Source organism: Accipiter gentilis, chromosome 7, assembly GCF_929443795.1.
Source record: "Accipiter gentilis chromosome 7, bAccGen1.1, whole genome shotgun sequence".
In the NCBI taxonomy this organism is placed as follows: Eukaryota; Metazoa; Chordata; class Aves; order Accipitriformes; family Accipitridae; genus Astur; species Astur gentilis.
In genome coordinates this window covers 1,849,220-1,875,561 of record NC_064886.1, presented here as the reverse complement: position 1 = coordinate 1,875,561, position 26,342 = coordinate 1,849,220, and the positions used below count along the sequence as shown (strand labels likewise).

The 26,342-nt window shown below is 52.0% G+C and overlaps 1 protein-coding gene across 6 annotated transcripts in view; it reads left to right on the top strand.

The window, feature by feature from the left end:
• NF2 (NF2, moesin-ezrin-radixin like (MERLIN) tumor suppressor) overlaps window positions 1-25,708 on the top strand; it is a 50,357-nt gene extending 24,649 nt beyond the window's left edge. The window contains exons 10-17 of one of the 6 annotated variants that reach the window (XM_049805658.1): window positions 1,369-1,482; window positions 3,912-4,034; window positions 4,403-4,620; window positions 5,969-6,074; window positions 11,360-11,487; window positions 13,284-13,443; window positions 15,236-15,280; window positions 24,039-25,708. In XM_049805658.1, coding sequence (XP_049661615.1) covers window positions 1,369-1,482; window positions 3,912-4,034; window positions 4,403-4,620; window positions 5,969-6,074; window positions 11,360-11,487; window positions 13,284-13,443; window positions 15,236-15,271 — 885 coding nt within the window. In that variant the 3' untranslated portion in view covers window positions 15,272-15,280; window positions 24,039-25,708. Of the gene's footprint in view, window positions 1-1,368; window positions 1,483-3,911; window positions 4,035-4,402; window positions 4,621-5,968; window positions 6,075-11,356; window positions 11,488-13,283; window positions 13,460-15,235; window positions 15,386-24,038 lie in introns of those variants that run through there. The other 5 variants (XM_049805656.1, XM_049805655.1, XM_049805654.1 and 2 more) reach the window with 5 other exon arrangements.
• The last annotated feature ends 634 nt before the right edge of the window (window positions 25,709-26,342 follow it).

Genomic DNA, 26,342 nt, shown 5'->3' with positions numbered 1-26,342 from the left:
ACTACTCAGTCATAGCCTCTAGAAGAGAAGGGGGAAGCTCAAGTCAAGCTCCTTCACAGAACCTCTCCCCACTCTCCTGTTTTTGTGCTCCCTTTCTGAGCTCTCAGGTTACAGCTGACCTGCATGGTGGAAGCACTTAGTAAGTAAAACTTTCTTGTCACCCTCATCTTTGCTCCAGATCCCCCTTCTTCTCCTGCGGATCTTTTCCGTTCTGCCCTGTGGTGTAGATCTCCCTGTTTTGGGATGTACCGTTATCAGAGTCGCAGTCCTGTTTTTTTCCTAGGCTGATCCCTTCTGAGGACACTCACCTTGTACAAGGATGGAGGGGGCTGTGCTGAGCTGTTGTGTTCCTCATCCATGTTAGACACCAGCTATAGCTAGTGTTCTGGATTTGGTATCTGGAGGAGTTTTGATCCAGATTCTGTAGTAGCTGTGCACCATGTTAAGTCACATGAGAGACCTGCAGAAGGCAGAGGGGAATATTTTTCCCATCCTTATAAGAGAGGGAGGGGAACTTTGCTGTTCTGGTTATAGGCTGTCCTGTATTTCGCATGCCGTAGGGAAGTGGGGCTTCCTGACAAAGGTCTCATTCACTGCACTCATCAGTTTCATAGTGCTGTAGCTCCTCTGACTCCAAAGAAGTCATCTGTGACTTGTGAAATGGAAGACGGGCATGTGAAGCAGTCCTTTAGAAAAGAATCCAAGTTTAGAAACCTGCTTTTATTGCTGAAAAGAGCTTTTGCTCTTCTGTGTACCCACTGCTTTGCTAACTCTCCTGTAGTATTGCTACCTTCCTTGTGCTCCTTGAGTGCCAGAGGAAACCACATTGGTGCTCAAAACCCTTCAGCAAAGGTATCTGAAGATGTCCAAGGAGGTTTTTGATAAACTTTCTGTTTGTCCAAGATGGAAAGTGGGTTTTCTGGTTTTCTTGTTTGTTTTTTTTTTTTTTTTTAAATCTCAGTTCTTTAAACATGCAGTTGGAAGAAGGTACAAGTTCATCTTGAATGTAAAGAAAGGGGGCAATGAGAACCAGGGAACCACTCAGAGCTGTAGAAGTCTTTGTTTCATTATTTGGCCTAACGCTTGCCAGAACCGTGCTGTGCTGCATGCACAGAAAATAGAAAATTGGTCTCTGCAAAGACCTGATAGCCCAGGAGCTGGTGTTTGGTGTGGGATTTAGCTATGCCTTGGCTCCCTGCCCCTCATATGGGTATGAGAGCTCATAGGGTTTGAGATCAGTGGGTGGAAGTGCTTACAAGCACCAAACCAAAGCAGTTCTAGTGTTTTTGTGTGTCAAGAATACAAACTACCTCATCGTCATCATGTGTACAGCTGTTTCTCTCCACTCTTCACCCTTGACTGGAATAGATTCTTCAGCTGTGTATTGGAAACCATGACCTCTTCATGAGGAGGAGAAAGGCAGACTCGTTGGAGGTCCAGCAGATGAAGGCACAGGCCAGGGAGGAGAAAGCCAGGAAGCAGGTGAGAGATATCTCATATAACTAGACCGTGAGCCAAAATCAGAAATGCAAATGAACTTGGGAAGGAACAGTCTCCAGAATGACATCAAGCACATGGAGCAGCTTTGAGGGAAGGTCCAGCTGAACATCTCTTTTTAGTAGCCTGCTCCCGGCTCGCCAGTCATTCTCAGCTTGGCTCTGTAGGTTGATGGCAGTCTGAGTCCTGCCCCCACACTCGGGAACAAAACCGGGAGGACAGGAGGGAAGAGCTGATCTGGGTGTCCTACAAGTGTATGTGTGCATCTCCCCTGCCTCGGTTTATGCCTGCGCTCCGTAGCTGGAAAGATGTAGTATGTTGGGGTAGTTGCTTGTAATTAAAGCAGGGGTTGTGAGGGGGAGCTGTGCTTTGCCGTAGTTCTTCGCCTCATTTTCTAATTACATGGTGATGGAATGCACGACGACATTTTGGGGTGTGCAGCCTGCATGCTAATTCGGTGCTGGCCTCCTTTATCTGCTGCAGGTCAGTCCAGGCGGCGAAAACGGCTCTTTGGAGGCAGCAGCGTGTAGCCGATGAGCATATATCAGCAAATTGGATTGTATGAATCATTGTTTTCTGCTCGTAGACCTTTTCTACTCACTGCAACCCGCACAGCTAATCTGAGTACTGGTGCTTAGAATATAAATGTCCCTTTCGCAATAAAGCCGCTAGATAGCAGCAGAAGAAACCAAAGCAGTTGCTTGCACCCAGGAGGGCCTTATGCTCAAGGGACTGCTAAGTTAATGGATTTGAGCATGTCCACAGAGGTGCCTGCATGGTGCTGGACTTGGTGTTGAGGTTCTCAACTGACCTGGTGAGGTTCTCAGCTGACCTGGATATGTGCAGTGGCTTGTCTTGCAGGCAACTCCTGAAGCAGTTCTCATTCCTGTAGCTTGTGGGGCAGCAGGACAGGATAGGACATGAATCACCATGAGGGTAACCAGGCCAGCTCCTCTGGGGAAGGGGGGGCTTCTTGCTTCTCACGGGCATTCCTCACGGTCAGTGAGGAGTTGGCATTAGTGGAGCAAAAAGTCTTCCTTGGAAGGAGCAGCGTGGTGTCCAAGCGCTGGTGGCTTCAGGGACAGGTTTTACCATCTTGTGAGGTTTTTAATGTATTTGAATAACGCCAGCAAGACCTGAGATCCTGCGCTTAGTTGGGCTGCTGGGAGAGGTGAGGGCACTGAGGGTGAGCAGAAACTTACTGCTTTGCATGAGCTCTCAAATCCAGAGCACTTGTGCTCTGCGGGAAAGGTCAGGATTCTGCTTGGGTTGGCTGACCTCTCCCGAGCTAGCCACCGCGCTGTCTCACCTGCTCTCTCCTCCCTCCACAGGATCCACAGTTGTTAACTGGTTCCAGATAGTCTTTTTATATTGGGAATTCTTGTTAATGGAAGTCCTGAGTGGGATGCAGATCGTAATGATAATTAATGAGGAGAACCTTTAATAGAAGGAAGCAGAGCCGTTAGAGCAGTGGGCGTCCCGCTTTCAGAACACAGTTGGTGTCCAAGGAGCAGAGAAATGTGTCTTGTCGCACTTATTTCCCTTATTAAACCCAGCAGGTGGCCTGTGCAATGCTGCAAGTCCTAGCTGCAGTGTGGATATTTATAATGCACCCATCTTTGTCGTACTGGAGTGCTTAAACTCCGTGTGTTAATTAGCCTGATGGCTCCCTTTAGGTGCTTAGCTAGCAGAGAGGCAGTTGCTGGGCACACTCTGTCTGCGCAACACTCTCAGCATCTTCTGGGAAGAGGTGGCAGATTCTGGTGGGTTGTCTCAGCATAGCTTGGATCTTCCCCTCCTGGAGAAGCATTGCTATTTCCTACAGACTGAGCTGGAAGCAGTTTATTGTAGCTACGAATTGCTAGAAGTGGTCACACTCTTTGTGACCTCCCCTATAGATGAGTGGAAGGGAAGTTTCCTGGGTCAGATGTCTGATTAAAAGTAGTGGCTATCCACCTCCTTCAAAGTCCTGCCTTGCGGCGTGTCTATATCCGATAGTTTGAAGATGCCCTCAGACTGCCCTTAAGCTCAGTCTTGCTGTCTGTTCAACTTGCTGTAAGAAACTCCAGGTGTAGCTCGAGCTCTTGGGACCCTGCTTGTCTAAGTCCACCCTGTGAGCCAGCGTGGGAGGGTACTGTCTGGGGACGTAATCGCCTGCAGGCAGCTTATGGGGCAGCGCTGTGGGTAACAGCCTGATCAGAGGATAGGGGATTGTCTCAGGAGTGGCACTTTTCAAAGGAGCAGGGTGCATCAGGTCACCCCCTTTTAGTGAAGTTCCCCATGTTAATAAGCAGAGAGGAGGCACCAGTGCAGTCCTGTGCTCTGACCCCCATGTAGTGACCCTTTCTCATCCTGTGGAAAGCCTTTCTGATGTGTGTTATTTCTCCTTGCTTTCCCGATTCTCTTTTTCCTAGATGGAACGGCAGCGCCTGGCCCGAGAGAAGCAAATGAGAGAAGAAGCTGAGAGGACAAGGGATGAGCTGGAGAGAAGATTGATGCAGTTAAAGGAGGAGGCAACGATGGCCAACGAGGCTCTGGTAGGTCTCTGGGAGGTTGTTTCCCGAGGCACTGCAGCTGTTCCTCACTCTTTCCACTACTGAAGCATTTTAGGAGGCACGCTGTGACTGTCCTATTCTCAAACTGCTGCTGGTGGACGGTGATCAGGAGGCTGGATGGAGTTGATTTCATCCCGCTAGCCTGCTGTGGCAGGAGAACAAAGGAGGATGATTTGGGACAGAGCCTGGGCACATGCAGGTCTTGGCTGCAGGCTCTGATGGAAGGGAGGGACTCTATGAGCCATGGCGGCCGTGTGGAGCGAGCAGCTCGGGGCCCTGCCCCGGGGGTTGTAAGCACATTCGGGGAGACATACAGTGTGCTTGATGGCTTAATGTGCCTTAATTCTCAGATGAGGTCTGAAGAGACAGCAGACTTGCTGGCTGAGAAGGCTCAGATCACGGAGGAGGAGGCCAAGCTCCTGGCTCAGAAAGCAGCTGAGGCTGAACAGGAGATGCAGCGAATCAAAGCCACAGCCATCCGGACGGAGGAGGAGAAGCGGCTGATGGAACAGAAGGTGCTAGAGGCAGAGATGTTGGCACTGAAAATGGCGGAGGAGTCGGAGAGGAGGTCAGAGGGTACAACCTTGCAGCTGCCTCTGCTTTGCTTTCCCAACCCCCTTCTGACTTAGCTGAAACAGTGGCTCATGCCTTGACTTAGTCCATCCAACGGTTTGCAGTGAGCCCTCGGCCTCCCATGCATGTGCAACAGCAAACAACCCCAAGGCTCAGCTGGTTTCTCTCTCTCCATCTCACTGTTTGCCACAGCTGGGCTGTCCCTGAGTGGGCAAAGGTGCTGGCAGGGCAGTGGTACCTCTGATCTTTCCCTGGATCGGAGCTGGAGACCCTTCTCTGAAGCCTTCTTTGGGAGAGATTCTGTGGTGAAAGCAGCAGGGAAAGGGGCCGTCAGCTAGTGGGGGAGAAGGTACTGTGGTCCTTGGCACTCTGCCTTCCACGCCTCTCACGCCCTGACAGCAGCAGCGGGAGCCAGCTCTACTTTTGGGTGATTTTTGCAAACACCCACTGCATAACACTTGGGTTTGTTTTTTTTTTCTTCTGGATGGTAGATTCACATTTTCTATTTTCTCTTTATTCCTCTATTTACCTCTCAGTTGTTTAGTTCTCCTTACCAGTTGTGAGGTCTCTGTTTCAGGTTAGCCTTGAGGTCTCCCTAGCTTCTGGAGTCCTTGCTTCTTGTTAAAACTGGTGTTTCCATCCTCTTGATACCAGAGCCCAAGTCCCGTGGTGCATTTGGTAGTGAGCAAATAAAAGATCATCCATGTTTCCTTCCAACTGATTACTCCTTTCCATGTGAGAGCTTGCTCGGTGTCAGCCCTTCTGCTTGGACGAATGCTGCCCTTGTCCTTCTCTTCTTGCCTTGGTCTCTATCTTGTGAAGTCTCCACTCAAATTTCAATCTGGCAGAGAAAGCGTCCTTCCCTCCTTTGGCTTTCTCCTTGTGGGGGGTCCTTGAGCCTCAAGGGTAGACGCTAATTCTAGAATTGTTGGGCCCTGCAAGTAGGCAAAGCTTTGCCATCTTGGGTACTTTTTGCTTTTTTAATGTAGTAAATAATCATTAGTAGAGACTTACTTGTCATACTTACTTGCCTCTCCTCCTGTAAGTCTGAATTTAACTTCCGAAGTTGTTCTCCCTGTTCTGGCATCTTGGCACGCTTCTCCAGCCCTTAGCCTTGCTCGTTGAAGCTCATGCAGAGCCCGTGTCGGAGCTGCCCTTCTGTGGCTTGGATTTTTGTGTTAATTAAAATGTCCCACATGTCAATGGTTCTGATTTCTTAGTTTAGGGCTTGTTGCAGGACAAATCTCAACCTATTCCACACCTACACTGTAATATTGCTTCTCCATCTTCTCATTCCTCTCAACTTCAGTCTAACATTTGCCGTTTGCTATTTTTCTTTGTAGGGCGAAGGAGGCTGATCAGCTAAAGCAAGACCTTCAGGAGGCTCGCGAGTCTGAGCGGAGAGCAAAGCAGAAGCTTTTGGAGATCACCAGCAAGTCATCCTACACAGTAAGAGCAACGTGTATTGTGGTCTCCAGTTCCTAGCCCATAAACATGCCCTCCTCTGTAGCCTGGAGGAGTCTCGTATCTCCATCCTGTCAGTGGAGGGGTACGAACTGTCTCATTGCCTTGCTTAGCAGCTGTTCAGAAACGCTTAGCAGTGCTTGCCCTTTTCATCCAGGCACCCCATCCAGCAGAAGATCACTTTGCTCTTTTTTCTTCTCCCCCCTACTCTGCCTCATGCTGCAAGAGCAAGTGAGCTGCTGGTGAAATTAGAGGCAGCAAATTTTAAACCAATTTAACAAACATGTCAGAGCTGTGCTTTGCTGGCATTTGTGGAGTGTACCAGCTCAGCAATAGCCTTTAAAATAAGGTTAAATACTTAGAAACAGAGGATGTCCTCATTCTTATTAGGTAGGATAAACATTGTTCAGAACCTGTAAATTCACTCTTTGGGCATAAACTGGCTACTGTGCATCTATGTGCCGGAAAAAAACTTCCTTGAAGGGGGATTATTTAATTGCCCATTAAGAGGATTTCACACCTTCCTCTGAAGCATCTGGTCCCAGTTGCTGCTGGGGTCGGAAATGCTAGACTAAATGACCATTGCTCCGATCCGTCTGGCAGTTCCTTTCCTCAACTTCTCTAATTGTGCTGTAGGGCCTGCAAAACCCATCAAGTGCTCCCCTCCCCGTGGCTCACACCTGCCACAGCTGCCAGTTCAGCTGCCTCGCTGTCCTGAGAGGCGAAGGGGAAGAGCTTGACAGCTTCAGGAATAAACTCAGCAGACATACATGGGAGTTATCGACCTATCTAGTACTGAAGTTTAAATTTGCACCTGCAGGCTCCTTCCCCCTTCCTCTGGAAAGTTTTGAGGAGCAGATTGAGGAGGGCTTGAGATGAAGTAACTTTTTATCCCAGTTCTCTGAAGTTCCCTGTAAAAATGTTCAGAAGCTTTTAAAAATGACAGTGATGGAAAATAGTCAGGTGCTCTTCGTTATGGGACACTCAGTCAAGTGCTAGCTACCTCAGTGCTTGATAAAGCTTAGCTTTGGAGTGCTCCTTATTTTGCAAGTCACTGAGATTCTGAGATCCACCAATTCTTTAATTTTGGGTTTAATTTGTGCGCAGGGTGGAGCGTCCTCATTGAAACTCTACTGCATGGCTACATCAGCCCAATGTTGACGTTTGGGCCGCTCTTACACAGCCATGTTCCTTCATGTTGCTGTGTCTATCCTTAGTCAAATGGGCAGAACCACAGCTAGTGAGCCCTTCGGTGTAAATCTCCGTGCCTCTGCTGGTGAGCAGCCGGGTGGCTGTGTTCCTGCCTGCCGAGTTAAAGCCTCATTAGTGGGAATGTTGTAGGGTTGCATGGAGCTCAGCTCCACCCCTCCAGCTGCATCTGTCTGGAGGCAGTCCATGCTAAACTGCCTCATCCAGGCATATGGCGTTGCATCCTCTCCCTTCCCTAAAGAGCCTTGGCCTTCCTGACGTGGCTGCTGGTGCCGGGAGGGAAGGGGACATGCTTTTTTCCTCCCCATTTAGGTGGCAGGGTCCCCTCATGCAGCTGCCACTCCTCCTGCCCCTCTTGTAGCCTCAGGAGGAGCACTGTGTCGCACAGACTCGAGGGCTGTTGTTTTCCAAAGTCAGGAGGATGCAAGTGTGACCGTTGTGCCCATATCCAGGTGACAGAACCTTGCTGGGCTTTCCATCCCCTGTTACGCCTGCCTCGCTTCTCCCTTCCCCTGTGGCCTCTCTCATCGCTCTGCTGCGTGTGTGTTTGGGGGCAGACAAGTGAGATGTGCTGAGATCTTGTTCCTGTGCACCACTTCAGAGAGCTGGATTTGGGCGAGCCTTCCTCCCCTGCCAGCGCACAGAGGGACCCAGCGGGCAAGCGCAGCCCAAGGGAGGGAATAAGCCCAGGATGGCCTGAGGGATGAAGCAGTTTTGAAGGCTGCTGTTGGGACGCTCGTGTCCCTCAGGTGAATGGCAGCTCTGACAAACAGTGGAAGATTCCAGCTCCTCTCTTCCTTAATGAGGGTGTAACGCTGAGCTTGTTCTTTTCTGTGGTCCCGGTTCTTGTGCTGTGTCGTCCCCTGGCACTGAGAGCTAGACAGGACTTCCCTCTGGGGGAACAAGAGCAGGAGAGGAAGGGAGGAATGGATGGATGCATTGCAGAAAAGGCAAGAAACAGTTAACAGTTTTTTTTTTTGAGGGGGGTAACTTTCTAGTCTCCCATCCTGGTTCTTTGAAGTTTGTTTCAGTGTCTGTTTAGTCCTTGAAGCCCAAGCTGCTTTCGTGATGGGACTGATAGGTGATGCATGGGAAAGAAGACGTGTATCTGAGTCTCAGGCCGTCAGGGCTGGGAGAGCAATTCATTCTTTACTGACTCAGTGACAGCTCTTTGCCTCCTTCGTTGCCCTTCAGGTACCACTCATGGCAAGACTAAAAGCAGTCGTCTCTTCTCTGATCCTCTTGAAGTAGTAAGTGGCTGTCCTGAGGTTGCCCAGATTCCTGAGCGGCAAAGTGAAGGCAGTGGCGGCAACAGGAGGAGCTCTCCCTGTGGGGGAAGCCTCATGACATGACTTGCTCTGTGCTTCCTCTATCGTCTGTCTCGCTTGCTCTGTACTCCAGAGGGATGACCACTGTCAGCGTGGTGCCTGCCTCTATTAACTGCAGGAAATTGCTTTAATGCAGTAACAGGGTTACACAGTTTGTTCCAGGTGAGGAAACACATAAGGGAAAACGTTTGTGTCCCCTTTATCACCCCATGTCCCAGTGACACCCCATGACCCTGGATTAAAAATCTCTGCACCTTGTGCAAGACTTGTCCAGGATTATTGCAAATGGCAGGGAAGTGCTTTGCTCCAGATATTAAGCCTGTGCCTTTGAAAGCCCTCAGCATGCTCTTTCTTTGCTCTTTCCTTACTCTTCCTCGCTGCTGCTGCTTTCTGACTTCTCCACCAATTTTTTTGGTTGCTACGTGAAAGAGTAGTGCTGAGGAGAGGCAAGGAAGTGGCTGTAGTAACCCTGACAGATTGGTGTCTGGGCTTAATGATTGCAGCAACTGAAATTCCTGCTCAACTGTTACTGCTGTTGTTTGGGTTGGTTTTTTTTTTTTTTTATAACAAAAAACAACAAGCTTGTGCTGAAAAAAATGCTAAAGGTTGTTTGAAGGCCAGCAGGCTGGTTCTGATGATCCTGGCTCCCCCGCACAGCAGAGATCGTAGAACCTCACGTGGGAAGGGCTTTGCGAACACCTGTGTGCCTTACAGGGAAGGGACTTGAATGTCAATGTGATGCAAGTATTTAAATCAGTTAAGTGCTTTGGCAGACCTGTCCCCTTTCCTTCGAGACTGGAATTTAGGTACTCAGCTGTCCCCTTCAGCGCCTGTTCCAGAATTAATGCAGCTCTGTTCCGCACTAGCAGCGATTGCAAAGGGGAGTAAGAAATCGTGTTTCCTTGTTGTGTGAGTCTAACCTACCTGTAATGCTCCAGCCAGGCCAAGCAATGCAGTTTCAGGTGCCGCCTTGTTTATGCTTGTACTAGGTGTTTGCGTTCAGCTTTGCTTCTGCAGGGTAAATGAAATGTCGTCCCTCTCGGGTTTGTCCAGCCAAAGAGCAAGCGGGGGACGAGCCCTGGCTGTTTCTGAATTCCAGGCTGGCAGTGCGGGAAGAGGCAGGTTATTGTGCAGAGTAAATCTGTCACTTCCCCAGCACTAGTGGTTCTTGCTGAAGCGGAGCTAGCTGCCAGCAATCCCTGGAGTATCCCAAATAGGAGAAATGAGGGAAGGAAATAACCAGCTGAAGCTCAAGATCTCGTTTGTTGGAGCAGGTACCCTAGAACCATCCCACCAGCTTTTGGTGCGTGCTGCCGGAGCAGCCTGTCTCTGCAGGACCACCTCCTGCCATCCCTCCAGTCCAGGCTGGTTTGGGCATGTTGTTTTCCTTACAGGAATCCCTTAAAGCAAGAAGTTGCATCTAGCAGAGAGGTGGGTGACCTTTTGGATGCTGCATTGGATTTTTTATATCCAAAATAAGGGCTAAGCATGCTGGCAGCAGTTCTGACTCAGATCCACACGCACAGTCTGCCATCTGAAGCCGCTCTGCCACCCTTGATGTGTGCCGCTGCTTGCAACCTCATCTAACGTATGGCAAGAGCAGAGTGATGACTTGTGTCAGGATGCTTTTCCTCTACTGGTAATGAGCCCATTTATTAGAGGTGTGACAGGATTTTTGACTGAGAGAATGGTCATTTTTTTAAGGAAAGATAAAATCTGAGGGCCAGGCAGCGTATGTCAGTGGGGAATATCACAGCATTTTGCAGGAGGAAGAAAGTTCCAAATCCTTGCTCAGGTGTGATATGAGTGATTCTCTATGTTATCTCTGCATTTCCAACTGAATCTAGCAGTGGTTCCTAAACGCTTGGAACTGTAAATTACTGTGAAGTTGAAAATGTATTGGTGCATCTCTGTGGACCTTGCTGAAATTGCATCCCAAGTTAACCCTTGGGGTTACGTTGTTCTTTGCTCACACTTTGGGGAGCGGTGGAGTGCAGGACTCTGCTGTCATACAGGGACTTGTGTTGCCCCTGTTCACAGCTTGCACTTTTTAAATTTGATTTAATGTTAAATAGTTGTCAGGTGTCTTCCAAGAGGCAGCTTCTGTCCAACGTTGTTTTAAGTGGCACAGCATTGATAAAACCTAGATTTTACCAAGTTTTGTCAATAGATTTTGAAGGCAGGTGGTGTTTTTTCTTCTCTTTACTACTGCGGAGAGCAGGGTCCCAGAAGAGCAATAGGTCTGAATTGAAGAGCAAATTGGGACTGGAGCAAGGGGTTCTTCAGGCTGATCTGGTGCTTGGGATGTTGGGCTTGTTTGTTGCTCTGCTTCTGCAGCACCTTGGAGTCCTTGCCATCCTCTGTGTTAAAAGATCACCAGCTACAAAAGAACCTCCTAATCTTCTCTCCAGAAAGCTTGAGGCTGGTTTAGACAAATGGGGTTGTGGGCTGTGTTGCATCAGGAATGCACGTGTCCCTTCCCTTTCCCCATGCAAATGGTGAGATCCTTCCAGTCTGGTGCCGCTGCAAGGTAGAATATACCTAGCTCCAAGAACAGTGTGTTGTTACCTCTGTGAGTAGCAGATCAGGACCTTATTACAGCATTAGTAGGTAGCACCTTGAGCTGCATTTTTAGGTGTTACTCTGATTTTACCTCTGTGTTACAGAACATTTGCTATAGGAACACTTGTGTGGCCAAACGTGATTAATTTGTACTCTCTCTCACTTTAGCAGTCCATGAACTCGAGTACAACAGCACTGCCTACCGACCTGCCAAGCTTCAACCTCATTAATGAGAGCCTGTCCTTTGACTTCAAGGATACGGACATGAAGAGGCTTTCAATGGAAATCGAGAAAGAGAAGTATGTGGCATGCGTCCAGTCCGGGTCAGGGCTGGGATTTGTGCCTCGGTTGCAGTGGGAGGAATTGCACCAGGGCTGAATGTGACTTTTAGGTTCCAGCTGAGCACCCATGTGAGGTGGAAGGGGGAGAAGTCTTTTGGATTCACTTTTACCAAGGTCTTTAGTAGCTCTGCCCAGAGCACGACGTAGCTACTGGTTGACTGTTTCTCTGGGTGGGGACCTGGTGTCACAGGTGCATCTCTGCTGCCTGCTTAAAGGCGAGTTTAAGCATGCTGAGCCCTGCACCCGTCAATTCCTCTCCACATGGTTAACCTGACTCTTGTTTTAGGCTTGAATTGTCCGTGTTGGTAGAAAGAGTTAACAGCAGGCTGACTGCTGGTGCACTGAGCTATTGCACTGCTGAGCTATTGCAGGCTGGTGCTTGTGCATTTGCAGTGTGTCCAGAAAATGTGTGCTAAGGTCCCGTGTTAGGGCTTTAACCCTTTTTCTTGAAATCTGTGTCATGTTTGTATATAAAAAGTGTGTGCAAGCAAGTTTGGATGTGATTATGAGCTTTGATCTTGTGTTTTCCTGAGGGTTTAAGTGTAGCCTTCAAAATTACAAATTTAGCAGAAATCAAAGCAGATCAGATTTTAATCTCTGTAGTAATAATGTACTTTGTTCATCGATTGGGTAGTAGATCAAAGCTAGAAGGGCTGTGCCATAGCGCTCCGGCCAAAACTTCCTGGGGCTGGAATGAAATGCCCCTGGATCCAACAGGGTGGTTTATTTTGCCTCTGTTGAGTACCCTCTCCCATGTGTGAAATAACAGACCACTATGCTAGAGACAGAGGTTAAAAACTTTTCCTAAAGCAAAAAAGAAAAAGATAGAAGCTGAAAATAACAGGATAATTCCTGGTTCTGTACCCAGGTTGCTAACTAGGTCATCCCACTCTCCTAAGCAGGAAGAGCCTGGCTCTGCCAAATGCTAAAAGCAATAGCATGCTTTTGCTGACTTCTCCGGGACTGTTCGGCTTCCTTGGGTGCTGAGATAAACCTTGCTACAAATTTTGGCACTCTGAAAGGGTTCTTGTTAGTCTCCTGGTACTTTGACCTGGATCTCAGTGTTTAATCACAAGTACAAGGCTGGCATGGTGTGATTTTTCTGCAGTTAATGCTTCCTTGTGGAAGGCAGTTATGGCCAAGTCCCGAGAATGGCTGGGTTTGGGTTTTTTTTTTTCTTTTTCTTTTTTTGGAGACCTTTCTTTCTCCCAGGGATACTGTGTGTCTAAAAGATACCTGATATTTTGGGGGCAGTGCGTGCTCCCACACGGTTTACAAGCTAAATCCCTCTAAAACAGAGAAGTCAGTACATCAGGGTCCTTCCTTACCGAAAGGATTCGTGCCTTTGAGTTTGTGAGCTGGGTTTGAGAGAGGGAGCAGTGGATTAGGGAAGCGCTTAAACCGCTATCTTGTAGACTGAAACTGTGCAATGTTAACCTATGTCATGGTGCAGCTTCACTCAGAAATGGGGAGATTTACAAACATCATCCAGCAGCTCCAGCTCGACTTTATTTTTTTATAGTAATGGAACTTACAGTTTTGTTCTTGGGTCAGCAGTCTGGGTCCTCTTTTTAATAATGAACAAATCATTGCTCAGAGTAGTTTACTGTGTGCTGTAAACTAATGGCAGTTCCACACACCAGAAATGATGAAGCTAAGGGTTTTCTGTTATAATTCCGTTATCGGCTGCCACAGGATCATGTCACTATCTGCTGCTGGCCAGCACTAACCCACGACTTTTTTGTGTATGCTAGGGTAGAGTACATGGAGAAAAGCAAGCACCTGCAGGAGCAGCTGAATGAGCTGAAGACAGAAATTGAGGCACTGAAGCTAAAGGAGAGAGAGACATCTCTGGATATATTGCACAACGAGAATGCCAGCCGAGGCAACAGCAAGCACAACACTATTAAAAAGGTATCGGAGGCCTCCAGTTTGTATCTCACCTGATGAAATCCTTTAAAAACAACAACAAAATAACCCTTCCGTTTGGTTTAGCTTTTGCACAAGTTGTTATAATAAAATTGTTTGATCTAGGCTTTCTTCCTGGGCTGCTTAGCTTTGAACCAGGGTGCAGAGAATTTCAGCTTCTGGTGGTCCTGCTTATATTTGCCACAATCAGATCTTGTCTCTTCAGTGCTGTGTGAAGGGATGCAAAGGTCCTGAGGTTTGAAGTTCTTGCTGAGCCTTAACAAAAGCTGTACAGGGATGCTGTTAGAAGGGATCTGCTACCCTTGTGACCCCAGAACAGGAAAAGCCCTACCTGCCTATTGCAATCATTCCCTACAGGCAAGCAGCGTTGACCTTATCTGGTGAATAATGCGGGCAAAAATACTCCTGACTTATGGGCTCTCAGTAGAAAAAGCCAAAAGCCTCATCCTCTCTTTTAATCTGTTCTCAAGTAACCTGTAGCGCAGCTTCAAATACTAACAGCAAAACCTTTTGCTAGCAGGGTGTGTGTGAGATATCTGCTCCCTTGTGCTGTGGACCCTGGAACCATCTGCCTCTAGAAATGTGGTTGAGATGAGTAACTTAGCCAAAAAAGTTAGGATGTCTGGATCTGCTAGCCTGGGGGTCACTCCTGAAAGGTTATAACAAAGCCTGTTCTTTATTTTTGTGTCCTGTCCTTTTCCTTTGCTTAATAGCTCTGCTGTTCTCCCAGTTGGGCTCACTGTAACGAGGGACTGAGGGCACATCCGTAATTGGTACGGTGGTTTGTAGTGGTCAGCCCCACTCACCTGCAAAGGCTTTTAGCCAGCTGGCTTTCAGCTAGCAGCTGTCCTTGTGAAGGATTCAGAAATCTGTATGGCACGGGATGCAGGCTGTGATAACAACTCCACGTTTTAAAACCAAATCCTTCTCTCTTTACTATTCCCAGCTGAGAGTTACGTCTGAAAAGATTTGAAAATATCAGTTGATGCTGACTTTCATGGGTGGGAGTTTATGATCACTGAATTGGGGCAGGAAAATCGATCTAGCGGGTCTCACTTCCTGGTTTCCCCACGCTAGCCTTGAGCTATTCGAGTTCCTGTCCCATCAGAGCAGAGAATATAAAAATCATCACAGGCCCTTTTGTCATTGTAGAATCTGAAGACATTTCTGCTCCCAGTAGGTTTTGTTAGGTTTTGTCTCCATGCTCAGAGTCCTTGGTTTAAACGGAAAATGCTAAATTTTAACTTCTGACAGAGACGAGTTCATAGAGAGCTGATGGTCCCATTTGTCTCACTTAAAGAAGGTGGCTGGGCGATCATTTCAATGTCTGTCAGGGCTCATCGCTGTAATTGGGACCGTGCGGTCAGTTTTCGTTCCTTTGAAGCTCGAGTCTTGTTCTGTCCCCTCCCTTCAGGAGGGAGCCGAGGCTGCCCGGCTCCTGCATCTTAGCCGGAGGAGCAAAGGTTTTTCAATAATAGTCTATTAGTGGAGCACATCAGAATAAAATTGCAGACTGCTTTTGTTCATGCCACCAGGAGGTCAAGAGGGCTTTTGTCTTTGCAGTTGTGATGGAAAGGGAAATGCAAGACACTGGAAATGGAAAAGGGGATAGCAGTTTAGCAATACTTAAATAATACCAACCCTCTACCCCACCTGGAAGCCGCTGATCACTTCAGTGCTCTGGGCAAACTGTACAGATTGCACAAATGACCTGCCATTACTCATATCACAGAGGATTTTTTTTGTTGTTGTTGTTCATTTTATTTTGCTGGTTTAGCCTCAAGCCCAGGGCAGAAGACCTATCTGCATTTGAGACTGCAAAGTAGGTTATTCCAAGGTACTCTGCGTGGGGTGATGGGATCACTGGCTGTAATACTAACCCGTGCATGAGCTTGCCTGCGATATGCACTGCTCTAGCCAGCTCCTATTGCTGCCACCCCTACAATGCTCCTTACGCACCGCAGTGGGGTGCGGTGCCGGTGAGACCGGGCTCGCCGCGGCGCAGCACCCTGCCTGTCCCCATGGTGAACCCGTGCAGCATGTCGCAGGCAGCCGCCCTGCCCGGCTCTCGCTCCCTCGGTAGCGTTCACAGCCTCTCTGCATTTTTGCACCTGATCCTCCGTGTTGGGAAGCGTCTTTCTTGGCAGAAGTTGAGTTGGCAACATCATTGGGGAGTGCAGGCGTAGATGCTTAAATAATTAAACGTGCCTGGTTTTGCTGTGCTGCTGGTGGCTGGGAATATATTGGAGGTGCAGGGTGGCCTTTGAAGATTTCTTTAGTGAAGTAAACCAGGACCTTCCCCCTTGTTTGCCGCAGAAAGAAATTCAGGATTTAAAAAAACCCAAACAAACCCCGTCAACCCTCTGCTGCCAAAACTGTCATAACAGGCTAAAAATGCACACCTCCGTCTAGGAGCGGAGCAGCACGTGGACGCATTATGAGCATCTGCCTCTTTGAGAAGTATCGCAGGAACATAAAGCAGACGGTTGAGGACAGCCGGTGTCTGCAGGTAGCTCTTAGGCAAGGCTGCAGCTGGGGGTGGTCCGTGGAGACTGTGCTGGAGGTAGTGCCGTTGGTCACCATCACGCCTAGGGACACCGGCTGTCAGCCGCTTTCCTTCCTGCCTGCGATGCCGCTGCCTGTCCCCTGCCTCCTTCAGCACGCTGGTGACTCCTGCTCTGTTAACGTCATGTCTCTTTTTTTCCGGAGCCTGCTTTCCTCCGAGGATTTGCCCTCAATCCGCAGGCTGTGTGTGTGTGTGCGCAGAGCATTGACTCCCTCCTTCAGGAGGATGAGTTTGGGAAAGCTTTTTTGCTCTTTCCTCGACCGTGGTTCTTGCACACCCACAGGGTTTAGCGAGTTTCGAGCGGCAGCGCTAAGGGAAGAAACGGCACAGATGCTGCGGTAGCAGCGTTCACGAAGGCGGGTGGTAAACCTGGTGGTAAGCGCCTTTGGAAAAGGCTTTCGTTAAAAGTTACTCTGAGGGCTTGCACAGCGCTGCCTGCGTGGGGGGCACGTACAGCCAACCATGGAGCAATTTCTCCGCACCTCTGGAGCTCTGTGGCAGAGGCAGGAGGATGCTTTAGATGCAGACTTCTCCCTGGCGGGTACCCAGAAGCTATCAGCACAGGTTTGTGCCGTTCTTGAATAGACCAGCCCTTTCAGGGCTGCAGGCAGCACTGTAAATCACTCAAGTTAGGGTTTTGTGCCGGCTGGCTGCCGCCAGTTGCTCTCTGGGGGGCTGCGGGTGTTCCCAAGACAGGCTGCTCTCGTTTTTAAGCATTTCCTTGGGAAAGAGGCTAAAATGAGGGGTGACCCTGCAGGTCTGGGCCACCTTGGGGGGAGGCATTGGATGTCTCTCGGGGCAGGCTGGCCATGGCTGAAACCCGCTGTCCCGATCCCACTGGTTTGAGGAACTCCATGGCAGGTGAAATTGGGGCGAAATCCACTTGTGGCCGCAGCATAAGGAGATGAAATGAAGCCCTGGCAGTTTGTGAAAAGACTAATCCAGCAGCTGGGAGCGATTCGGTGCCTGGGAGGAGCCCCCATAATTAAACCAGATGCACAGCAAGTGCTGTGGTGTGACCTCTGGGTTTTGTTGCCTGCCTTTGAAGACGCCTGCTAAGTTTTTCATGTTTAATTACGTGGTTAACATGCTAATCCTTTTTTATGAGCTCTGTGGGCACAGCACAAGTACCTCATCTGGAAACTGATTTCCCTTCTCCGTAGCGCTCTGCGCTGTGGGTTGGTGCTGCTAACTCCAGCTGGCTCAGCTTCAGGAGGGTTTGCCACTTATGCTGTGGTAGAAGATGAAAAAACCCACTTCTTCCTTGCATCCTCCAGTGTAGGAAGACTCCCAGGACAGGCTGCTGTTCTAAAACACAATTGGGTCTTTCATTCCAGTTGCTTTCTTCTTGCACAGTCATGCTTATTTACTGTGATTTAAGCCCTTTGAAGTATCCAGGCAAGGAGCAAATCTCCACGCCTGTTTCCAGACAAGCGGCTTTGTCCTTGAGCAGTACTTTGGTCCTTCAACAGGCAGGCTTGGCCTTTCCCTGCCAGGCTCTCACGCAGCTCTCAGCTTTTTCTCGGATGCGGTGTTTCTCTGGGGCTCAAGCTCGCTCCTTGGGGCCAGCACTTTTGGTGCCCACGGGGATTGCGTGGACATTGGTGGTGGGGTGAGGTGTTGCTGACCGTGCTCTTGCCAGCTCTTCTCTTGGCTGATCCCGGTTGTGGTGCAGCGTTGCCCTCAACGTGGGTAAAGCAGGATTTTTTCCTATCATTGAGGCACTTGGAGTTTGGATAAGCTACTTCAAATCTGCTTATTTATCACCAGTAGACTAGTCTGGGATTCCTCCATCACTGGGCCATGAACAGTCATGTTCTACCGCATTCCTACGGATGCAGCATTGTCCCCTTCAGGTTTAGGCAATGAGCAGCTCCTGGCTGCCAAGCACAGAGGGGCGAGCGAGGCAGAGCAAAGAGGATTTCTGCAGGCTTGTCTTCACTCCTCTGACCTTCAAGATATGCTGTGGTCTGTCCTCTACAGCAGTGTAAGGACACTGCTGAGTTGGTGATGGGTACTGCTATCGGAGCCTCTTGTCATGCAGATATGAAGCTGCTGTGCCACCACCAAATGTCATGAGGCTACTTAATCATCTGGGCAGGCTGAAGGTTTTCAGGAGGCTGGTGCTGGGGCAGACGGCTTCCCTCTGCCCGTTTTCCAGCTGCGCCTGGCTAGCATCTTGCTAGGGAAGGAGACTGAAATATGTCCCTCGAGGACTTCAAGAAATCTTGTGGGGTCTCTGTCATCTCCTGGGGACGCCCTTCCTCACCTCTCCCCTTCGGGGACCTGCAGACTCCCCTGCATGAAATGGGTCCGCTTTGCTCCAGCGGTTTGCTGGGGAGATGGAGGACCACAGCCATTTCAGGGAAGGAGAACGTTATTGTGCCTCTGGACCTTCATCCCACAGAGGGAGGGGACCAGGACAAGAAATACTTCTGCTCTGGGAAGGGCAAAAGGAGGGAGCCTGGGTGGTACAGAGCAGGCTGAGCCGCACACAGGTGGTTCCATCCTTTCCTGTGGTAGCCTGGGCACGGATGAGGTGCTCTTTAGTCTCATGCAGAACTGCAGCATTGCCGTGGCATCACTGTATAATCCACTCCCACCAGGAGAGGGGAAGGCTGCATGCTGCAGAGTGGGCACACGACCAGCAAGGGACTTCCCAGGAGAAGCAGCACCGGCGTTTCCCATCCCCTCAGGAGCTGTGAGGGTAGAGAGAAAAGATGAGCGAAGATGCTGGCTTCTTGCCCTGCCTGGCACACAGCTAGGATGCAGGCGAGAGCCAGGAGATACCTGGTGAGCAGAGCAGCTCTAGACACCTCTGGGCACACATTTTCTGAGTGCAGGAGGCGATGGGGGTGCATCTCACATGGGTCTTGCCCGCACCTACCCGTGTGTGCGAGGCTGTGTCCCTGCTAGGTTCATTTTCTTTCTGCCCTGGTTCTCCTTGGAGCTGGGAAGTGAAACTCCCTGGCAGCTAAACTGGGACACGGCAGCCTCCTTTCCTTGTTTACAAGGAGCGAAAGGAAACTGGGAAACGTCAGGCCTATCAGCTATTTTTGTGACAGCCTTTGAAAAGCATTTCCTTCAAATGGAGCGTCATCTTTTCTCTTTTAAACGCACTCATCAAAGCATTGGAGGCCGGGGGAAAGTTGTGCTTGGGAGAGAATAAACAGCAGCGTGGGAGTAACAGAGAAATGGCGAGGTGGGGACTGGAAAGGGGGTGGAGAGGGAAAAATAAGGTTTCGGTTTCAAAAGTAAATGTGGGAATTGAAAGGTCCACCTGGCTGGTGGGGACTGGGGAGCGGACAGGGATGGAGAAAGATGTTCAGGGGAGCAGGGGGGGAATAAAGAGGGTTTACTGTGTGCAGCACAGGGTGATGATTTAGCAGGGACTGTAGATTTCCCTCCCAGCAGCAGGAAGATGTCCCCAGCATCACATGGCGTGAGGTGATGCCACTAGGGGTGGCACGGGTCATCCTCTCCTCCAGCCTGGCCAGGCTGGAGGATAAGCAAGGAAACAGCAAGGAAATGAGAAATTGTAAACCTGTCCCCATTCCTCAGGAGCTGGGAGGGTGGGGGAAGGTTGATGTGATTTGCAGTCCCCTTCTGCCTGTGCCCCATCTCCAGTGCGTGGGAAGGGCACCGGCTCCGGTGGGCTTGCTGAGAGCCCGGGTGGTTTCTCTCTATTCAGTTTGCCCTGCCAGTAGAAGTTATGTGCCTGCGGTTATTGGGTTAGCCACTCTAAACCGCGTTTGGCTATGAGGGACTTATTGGGTTGCTTTTGTTTGTTTTTCTTAAATCAAATCAGTCCAGCAGCCCTGGGTAAAAGCAGAGCTCAGAGGAACCCCAGTGTAGGAATGCAGGGAGTGGGACTCTTCTCTTTCTTGTATCTTGATTCATGTGAGCTCTGGCCGCTTAATTGTGCTCCCTCTCTCTCTCTCTAAATTTTCTTTGATGGCTGTGGTAGTGCATTGTGGAGCCCACCCTCCCTCCTGCAGGAAGGAGATTATCATAATACTGCTTGTAAATCAATTTTTTTTTTTTTCCCCCCTCTCCGCACTGACGAGAATGTAACTCGCTCTTAATCACTCTGCCTTGCCTGCACAACATTACAGTACGGGTGTATATATATTTATTTCTCCTTGCCTGGCCGGGCAAAGGGGAGGCAGAGGGTGCGGAGAGTTTGCAGAGATGCTGGAGGCCACCTTAGGGCTTTCCCCCAGCAGACGATGGAGAGGCCGGAGCAGGACTGTGCTCTCCTCCTCCCTGGCTGCTCTCCTCCTCCCTTTCATGACCCGGTGCAGAAAAGAAAAGAACAAAACTGGTTGCTCCCTGCTTGAGGGAGTGGGATTTCCCTGCAGCGAGCTGTCTGGGGCTCGTGCTTTTGCAGCCGAAAGCAGATGGGAAGCGAGCTCGGCCGCAGGGCTCTCCCTGCCCACTGGCTTACACAGCACCTCCGTGTACCCCCGCAGCGCTGGGTGGGATGAGTCAGGCTGCCGTGGGGCTCGCTGCCCTCAAGAGCTTGCCTTGGCTTTGCCCATCTTCCTCCAGCGCATCCCTTGGGTTTTGTCGATGCTGCAGCCCTGCCACGCTCGCCGTCGAGACCACCACGCCGGCCGGTGGCAGAGCTCTCCCACCGCACCTCACCTGAGCACAGCCTGCGGTGGGAGCAAGGATCGCCCTGCCTGCAAGTGCTCGACAGCAAGAAAAGCAAGAAGAAAAGAAAGAAAAAGGGAGGGTGGGAGCTTTCCCTCCAGGCACAGCGGAGCATCGGTGGTGGAGGGTCAGTGTGCAGTCAAGAGCAATCCTAATTTCCTCTCTGTTTATCCATGTGCCTGACTGTAATCGGATGTGAGAAGGCAGCTGCCTGAGAGCTGCCGGGCAGCCCCAATTCCCGGTGCGGGAGGTCCCAGCGGTGGCTGCTGGAGATACCTTCGCTCCAGGGGTGGCGGAGGCAGAGCAGCCTCAAGTTGCTGGCCGCTGCCACGGTCTTAGCCATAACCCAGCTCCTGCTAATGAGAAGTACACCAACTCTGCCCGTGTCCCGCTCGTGTGATGCTTTTCTAACACCTTCCAGGTTACTGGGAAGAAAGACAGCCGAAGGCTCCTCTCCTGGCAGCCTAAATGGGAAGAAATCCTCCTGCCCAGCACTGTATGAGCCTCCTGGCTTTCTCGGGAACAGCTAGAGCGTAACATGGGGGTGATGAGAGATGGGGGGGTGCCTCTGCCTCCGCTCCTCAGCAGGAGCGAGGGTGGCAGCGCGGGTGCCTGCTCCGTTGCCGTTGAAATCCCTGTGGTCTTTGCCTCTCAAATAGCAAAATCTGGCTGCTGCTGAGTGCCACCGAGCCACGGGGCACGGCCCCCTTGGAAATTCAGTGCTCTCACCTCTCTGTGGGACCTCATCTTACCAAGAACCTGTGTTTGCTCCCTTTTCCTGTATGCCCACAGCTAGGCTGCTCTTCCCATGCCTCAGTTTCCCTCGACGGGTAAAAAAATTAACACGGAACATCTCAGGGAGCCTTTGAAAGTCACGAATGAAAGCCCCTGCTGAAAGAGCAGGGCTGCATCTCTTCTTTCTCCTTGCGCCGGTGCTGGATGCCCTCGGAGCTCTGCCTCCACATGCTTCCCGCAGCGCTGCAGCAGCGTTTGCTCAGGAAGGCACCGCTCTGGGCACAGCCGCTGCTGCCCGAGCAGTGCTTTGAGGTACCTCTGGGACCGCAAAAGTGCACGGGGGATTAATGGAGAGCTGCGTGTAGCTAAAGGCAGAGAGCAGACTCGAAATAGTCAAATCTCCTTATAAGCCTGGGGGAAACATGTTCCTCTCTGCATCATCCGGCTCCTTTCATTTCTCTGTCAGAGCACTAAGTTTGCTGGGGGGCACCTGGGGGCATCTCCCCGTGCTGCGCTTTAACAGAGTGGCACTGCGAGCTGCCAGGGGCTGGGGAGGTGGTGGGATGCTTTGATTCACCATCCTGCCTGCAGAAGAGATGAATTCAGTGATGGGGCGTTAGGAATTGGGTAGCTGGCAGGTAAATGTTCCTCCTTGGGGGTGTCTGGACTCTTAGAGGTCTCCCCAGCCGAAATGGGAAAGCAAAGCTGCCCCATTTTGGGCTGTGGTGGGTGGATGGGCTCCGGTGTGAGCCTTGGTGCTCACTCAAACGCATGGGACGGCTCAGCTTCACCCACCCCGCTCCTGCCCCCCCGATGCTCCCTCGCCCACCGCCCTTCTCTGCCGGGGGACCGCAGTCCCCATCCTCGCACCAGGTCGTTGCAGCAGCCCTGCTCAAAGGGAAGGACTATGCTGCGCGCCGCGATGTCCGCTCAGGTTTTGTACGCCAAATTCTCTGGCCTGTGACCCAGCCAGGTATCTGCCTGGGATCACAGGCGGGATTTCAGCTGGAAGAGCTGAAACGAAGCCTGCGCTGGGGCCATCAGTGGGGCTGGCAGCAGGCTGGGGCTGCCTGCTCCTTTTTTTTTCTTTTTTTTTTTTTCTTTTTTTTTTTCCCTCTCCAGCCTTGAAAGAGAGGCACAGAGCTGCACATAGCACACAGAGCCCCTGTCCCACCTCATCCACCCTCCATCCAGCTCTGGAGGGGATGCTGGAGGAGCCGGGGGATGCTAAGAAGGGGGAGCAGCAGCCCTGGCCCAGGAGATGCTGCCAGCAAAGGGTGTTAAGCCCCTGCAGAAATTTCCTCTGCAATACAGATTTTTTCAGAATGGCATTAGAGCTGTGAAGGAATTACCGAGGAAAGGCCATGGGGGGAAGCGGGGAGGGGGGAGCGCTTGGCAGCTCCATCGCGGGGGCTTAACTCACTGTAACGTGATCCTAGGATTCCTGTTTCAGCAAAACCGGGTCCCCAGCGGAAGGCATCGCTGTTTAATCCAGCTGAAACGAAGCCTTCGCAATTAGCCGGCTGGTTTGGCAAACTCTTGCGGTGATTCAGCAGCTGGCTGGAAGGTGGCACTTCTCCCGCCATGCTCCTCTGGGTGGTTATCTGTAAATACTGTGATTTCTTCCTCGCTGCTGAGGATGTTTCTTTCGTCTCTCGTTTGGCCCGTTAGAAAATGGACTTGTGGTTCCTCCGTGGAGTATTACTTTTCAGATAGCCTCACTAGCGCTGTAAAAAACCTTTCTGGGCCAGGTTTCCAAGTCCTGCAGAGCCTTGGCTCAGAGGACACAGTCCTCCAAACGAGGGCTCTCCAGCTCCATCCTCCTGTGGGATGGAGGGAGCAGGTCTGGGGTGAGCTCCCAGGGCGGGGGGAAGGCGGCAGCCCCACGCGGGTCCTGCGGCGGTGGTGGCGAGCTGCGTTGTGGCCGCTTGAAGCACGCCAGGCATCCATGCTCGTCCCAGCAAGGGTGGTGGGCTGGGGTTGGACGTGAGCATGGGACAAAGGATGGTCCCTAACCGGTGGTGGAGGTTACACATACCTGCCTGGCCCAGAGGCTTTGGGGAAGCTGTTGGTTTAGAGACGAGCGTGGTTCTTCCCCTGTTCTGTTGATGGAGGTTGTTTCTTCTCCAGCTTTGCAAGAGCCCTGTGTGTTTCCCCCACCCTCAGGGCAAGGGGCACAGTCCCGTGCCCAGGATGGGCACCTTTGGTCCAGGCTCCCGTGTATCCCACAACCTGAAAGCTGCAGCCATGCTAATTAAGCTGATTGAATCTGCGGCCCCTCAGCAGCCCTTTTTTGGGGAGGGAAGGCGGTGTCGGCCGCAGAGAGCAGTCGCGCTGCCCCAGCCCAACCTGCCTCCCCTTGCCCTACGCTTTGCCTTCGGGCTTGTGCTTGTTGCGGCCGGGGGCTCGGCTGCTGAGGGTGTGCACGACGTCCCTGCTTCTGCCTTCCCTGGTGTTTTCGGAGGGGCAGGGGCTGGGCCAGGAGGGAATAAAGGCAGCAGCTCCCTCCTGCTCAACCCGGTGCCCTCCTAGGCGGGGGTTGAAGCTGGGTCTGGGTGCCTTGCGGGAAGGAGGGGGGGGTCAGCCTCGTCCCCCTTCAGCCGACCCCTCTGCTCTCTTGCAGCTCACCCTACAGAGCACCAAGTCCCGCGTGGCCTTCTTCGAGGAGCTCTAGGAAGCGACCAGCCGCTCCGCACCGCTGCTGCCTGCCGGCCGGCTCTCCCACCAGCCGGAATCTCTCCCCCAAGACCGGCGTACCCCAACCGGGGCTGGGGAGCCGGGCATTGCCCCCCCCAGTCCCCGCTGGGTGCTACCAGCCTCTGCACGCCGATGGACTCGGGGCTCGGCCGCCCACAGACTGTGTGATGTTTTCTAGCTTAGTGTCCATTTATCCTCCTCCCTATCCGTCTTTTTACCTTTTTTTTCCCTCCCCAGCCCTTTTGTTATTTTTCTAGCGTAGATTTTTGGCTCAGCCCTCCAGGCATTCCCCCTGGTGCCGGGGTCAGGGCTGCGGCCGTGCCCCCCAGCCTGGCAGCCGGCGGAGGAGCGTGCCGAAGGGTCTCCCTTGGCGAGGATGCCATCCCTCCGGGCTGCCTTCTTCTGCCAGCGGCGGCCGTGCCAGCCCCGGAGCCCCGCGCCGGCGGTGCCTGGAGCTCCATTAGGAACACAGAGCATGTTCTAGTAGAGTGCTGTAAATCAGGGGCCGTCGCGCCGGCTCTCCCAGCGCCTGGCAGAGGTGGGAGGCAGGCGGGCAGGGAGCAGGATTAGAGCGGCTGCAGGGACCTCGGTCTATGGGGATTAGGGCTGCTGCTTCTCTGGGGAGAGGAGGCAGAGGCAGGAGGTGGGGAGGAAGGTCTCCTCCTCCTCCTCCTCCTCCTCTCTGCAAGGGATAAGGAGCAGGAGAACAGCTAGTGCCAGCCAAACGAAACCTTTTTTTTTTCCTGCAAACTGTGACAAACCTGGGCAGCTTGAGGCCAGGGGGTCTCTGGGGACTCAGGGCCAGGCTTTTCGCTGGGTGCTCAGCTCCAGCACCCCGTAACGCGGTATGCGGCCCCCCCTCCAGCTCCTCTGAGCCTCCCCGGGCTGAGCCGGGGGGAATGCCTGTGTCCTGGCAGGGGAGCGCTGGGGCTGCCTGCTCCTGCCTGTCCCTAAGCGGGTGCCTTTGCTCACAGCTCTGACCCCCCCAGCAGCGGCCGCGGGGAGAACGGGGATGCCCTGACCTTTCCTTTGTGTCTCCGTCCCAAATCCTGCCCTCTGTTCAAGGGGGGAAACCTCCCTTCCAGCTGCGATTTACCCTTTCACGGAGCCGGTGCTGCCCCGGGCATCCCCCGCATCCCCTCGGGACCCCCAATTCCTCCATCCCACGACCTCACCTGACCTACAGCCACACCGGAGTCGGCCGGAGGGTCAGCCCCGGGGCTTGGCGTGTAGTAGATCGCATCCTGAACCCTTTTTATTTAAAACCGCGCTGCCTCAGATCCACTCCCCGCACGTGGCTGCGATTCGAATGGCTGTGACCTGGCACAGCCGCTTTTCCATTCCCCTGGACTGTTGTACTCGGAAGAAATAACGGTTTTCTCCTTTGTTTTAATAAAAATTCAAAGCACTAGGAGGGGGAGCTGGGACTTGTTTGGTCTTTCTTCTTCGGGAAAAACGTCGCGAAGCCCTTCGCTGCCGCAGTTAACGGCAGGAGGAGGTTTTAATGGAAAGCACGGCTGCGGCCCTGGGATCCCTCCGGCAGCTCCCTGCGGGGCCGGGATGGCTCCCCCCTCCCCATCGCTCCGGGGGTCCCACTGTCCCCGGTCCCTCGGGGCTCCTCCATCCCCTCTTGCAGCAGGGTGCCCTTCTCCCTCCCAGGGTTTGGGGTGCCCTGGGGGGGGGGGGGGGGGGGGGGGTTGAGCCCCGTGTTTGCCGTCCCTGGGGCTCTGCCTGATGCTGCCTGATCTCAGCCTGCCTGGAATAAATAAACGATACGCTGCGTTGACCTCAATTTTTTAATTAATTACAGATAAAACCCCGTTGGTGACACAGGGACTCAGCTGAGCTGCCGGCCCCAAGTCAGGGCTGCCGGTGTGGCTTCACCAAACCACTGTCTGTGCCAAACACTTGGGCAAGACCCGACCCCGGGGGGGCTGCTCCCGGCCCCCCCAGCCCTGCTGCGACTTGATGCACTCGGTGATGGATGCACTTGTTCATCTTCTCACCGGCCGCAAAACCCCGGGAGATTAAACGGAGCTCGTGGCGAGGGCTCTGGTCCCCTCTGAGAATTGTGGTGGGCTGGAGGGGGATGTGGGTATTTTTTCCTTTTTTTTGTTGTTTTAAGCAGGGCTGATGGAGGTGGGATGGGTGGGGGGTTTTTTTGACAAACGGATGGTGATGGGGAATCGGGGGAGATTTGGGGCCTGCTGGGAGGTGGTGGGTGAGGGAA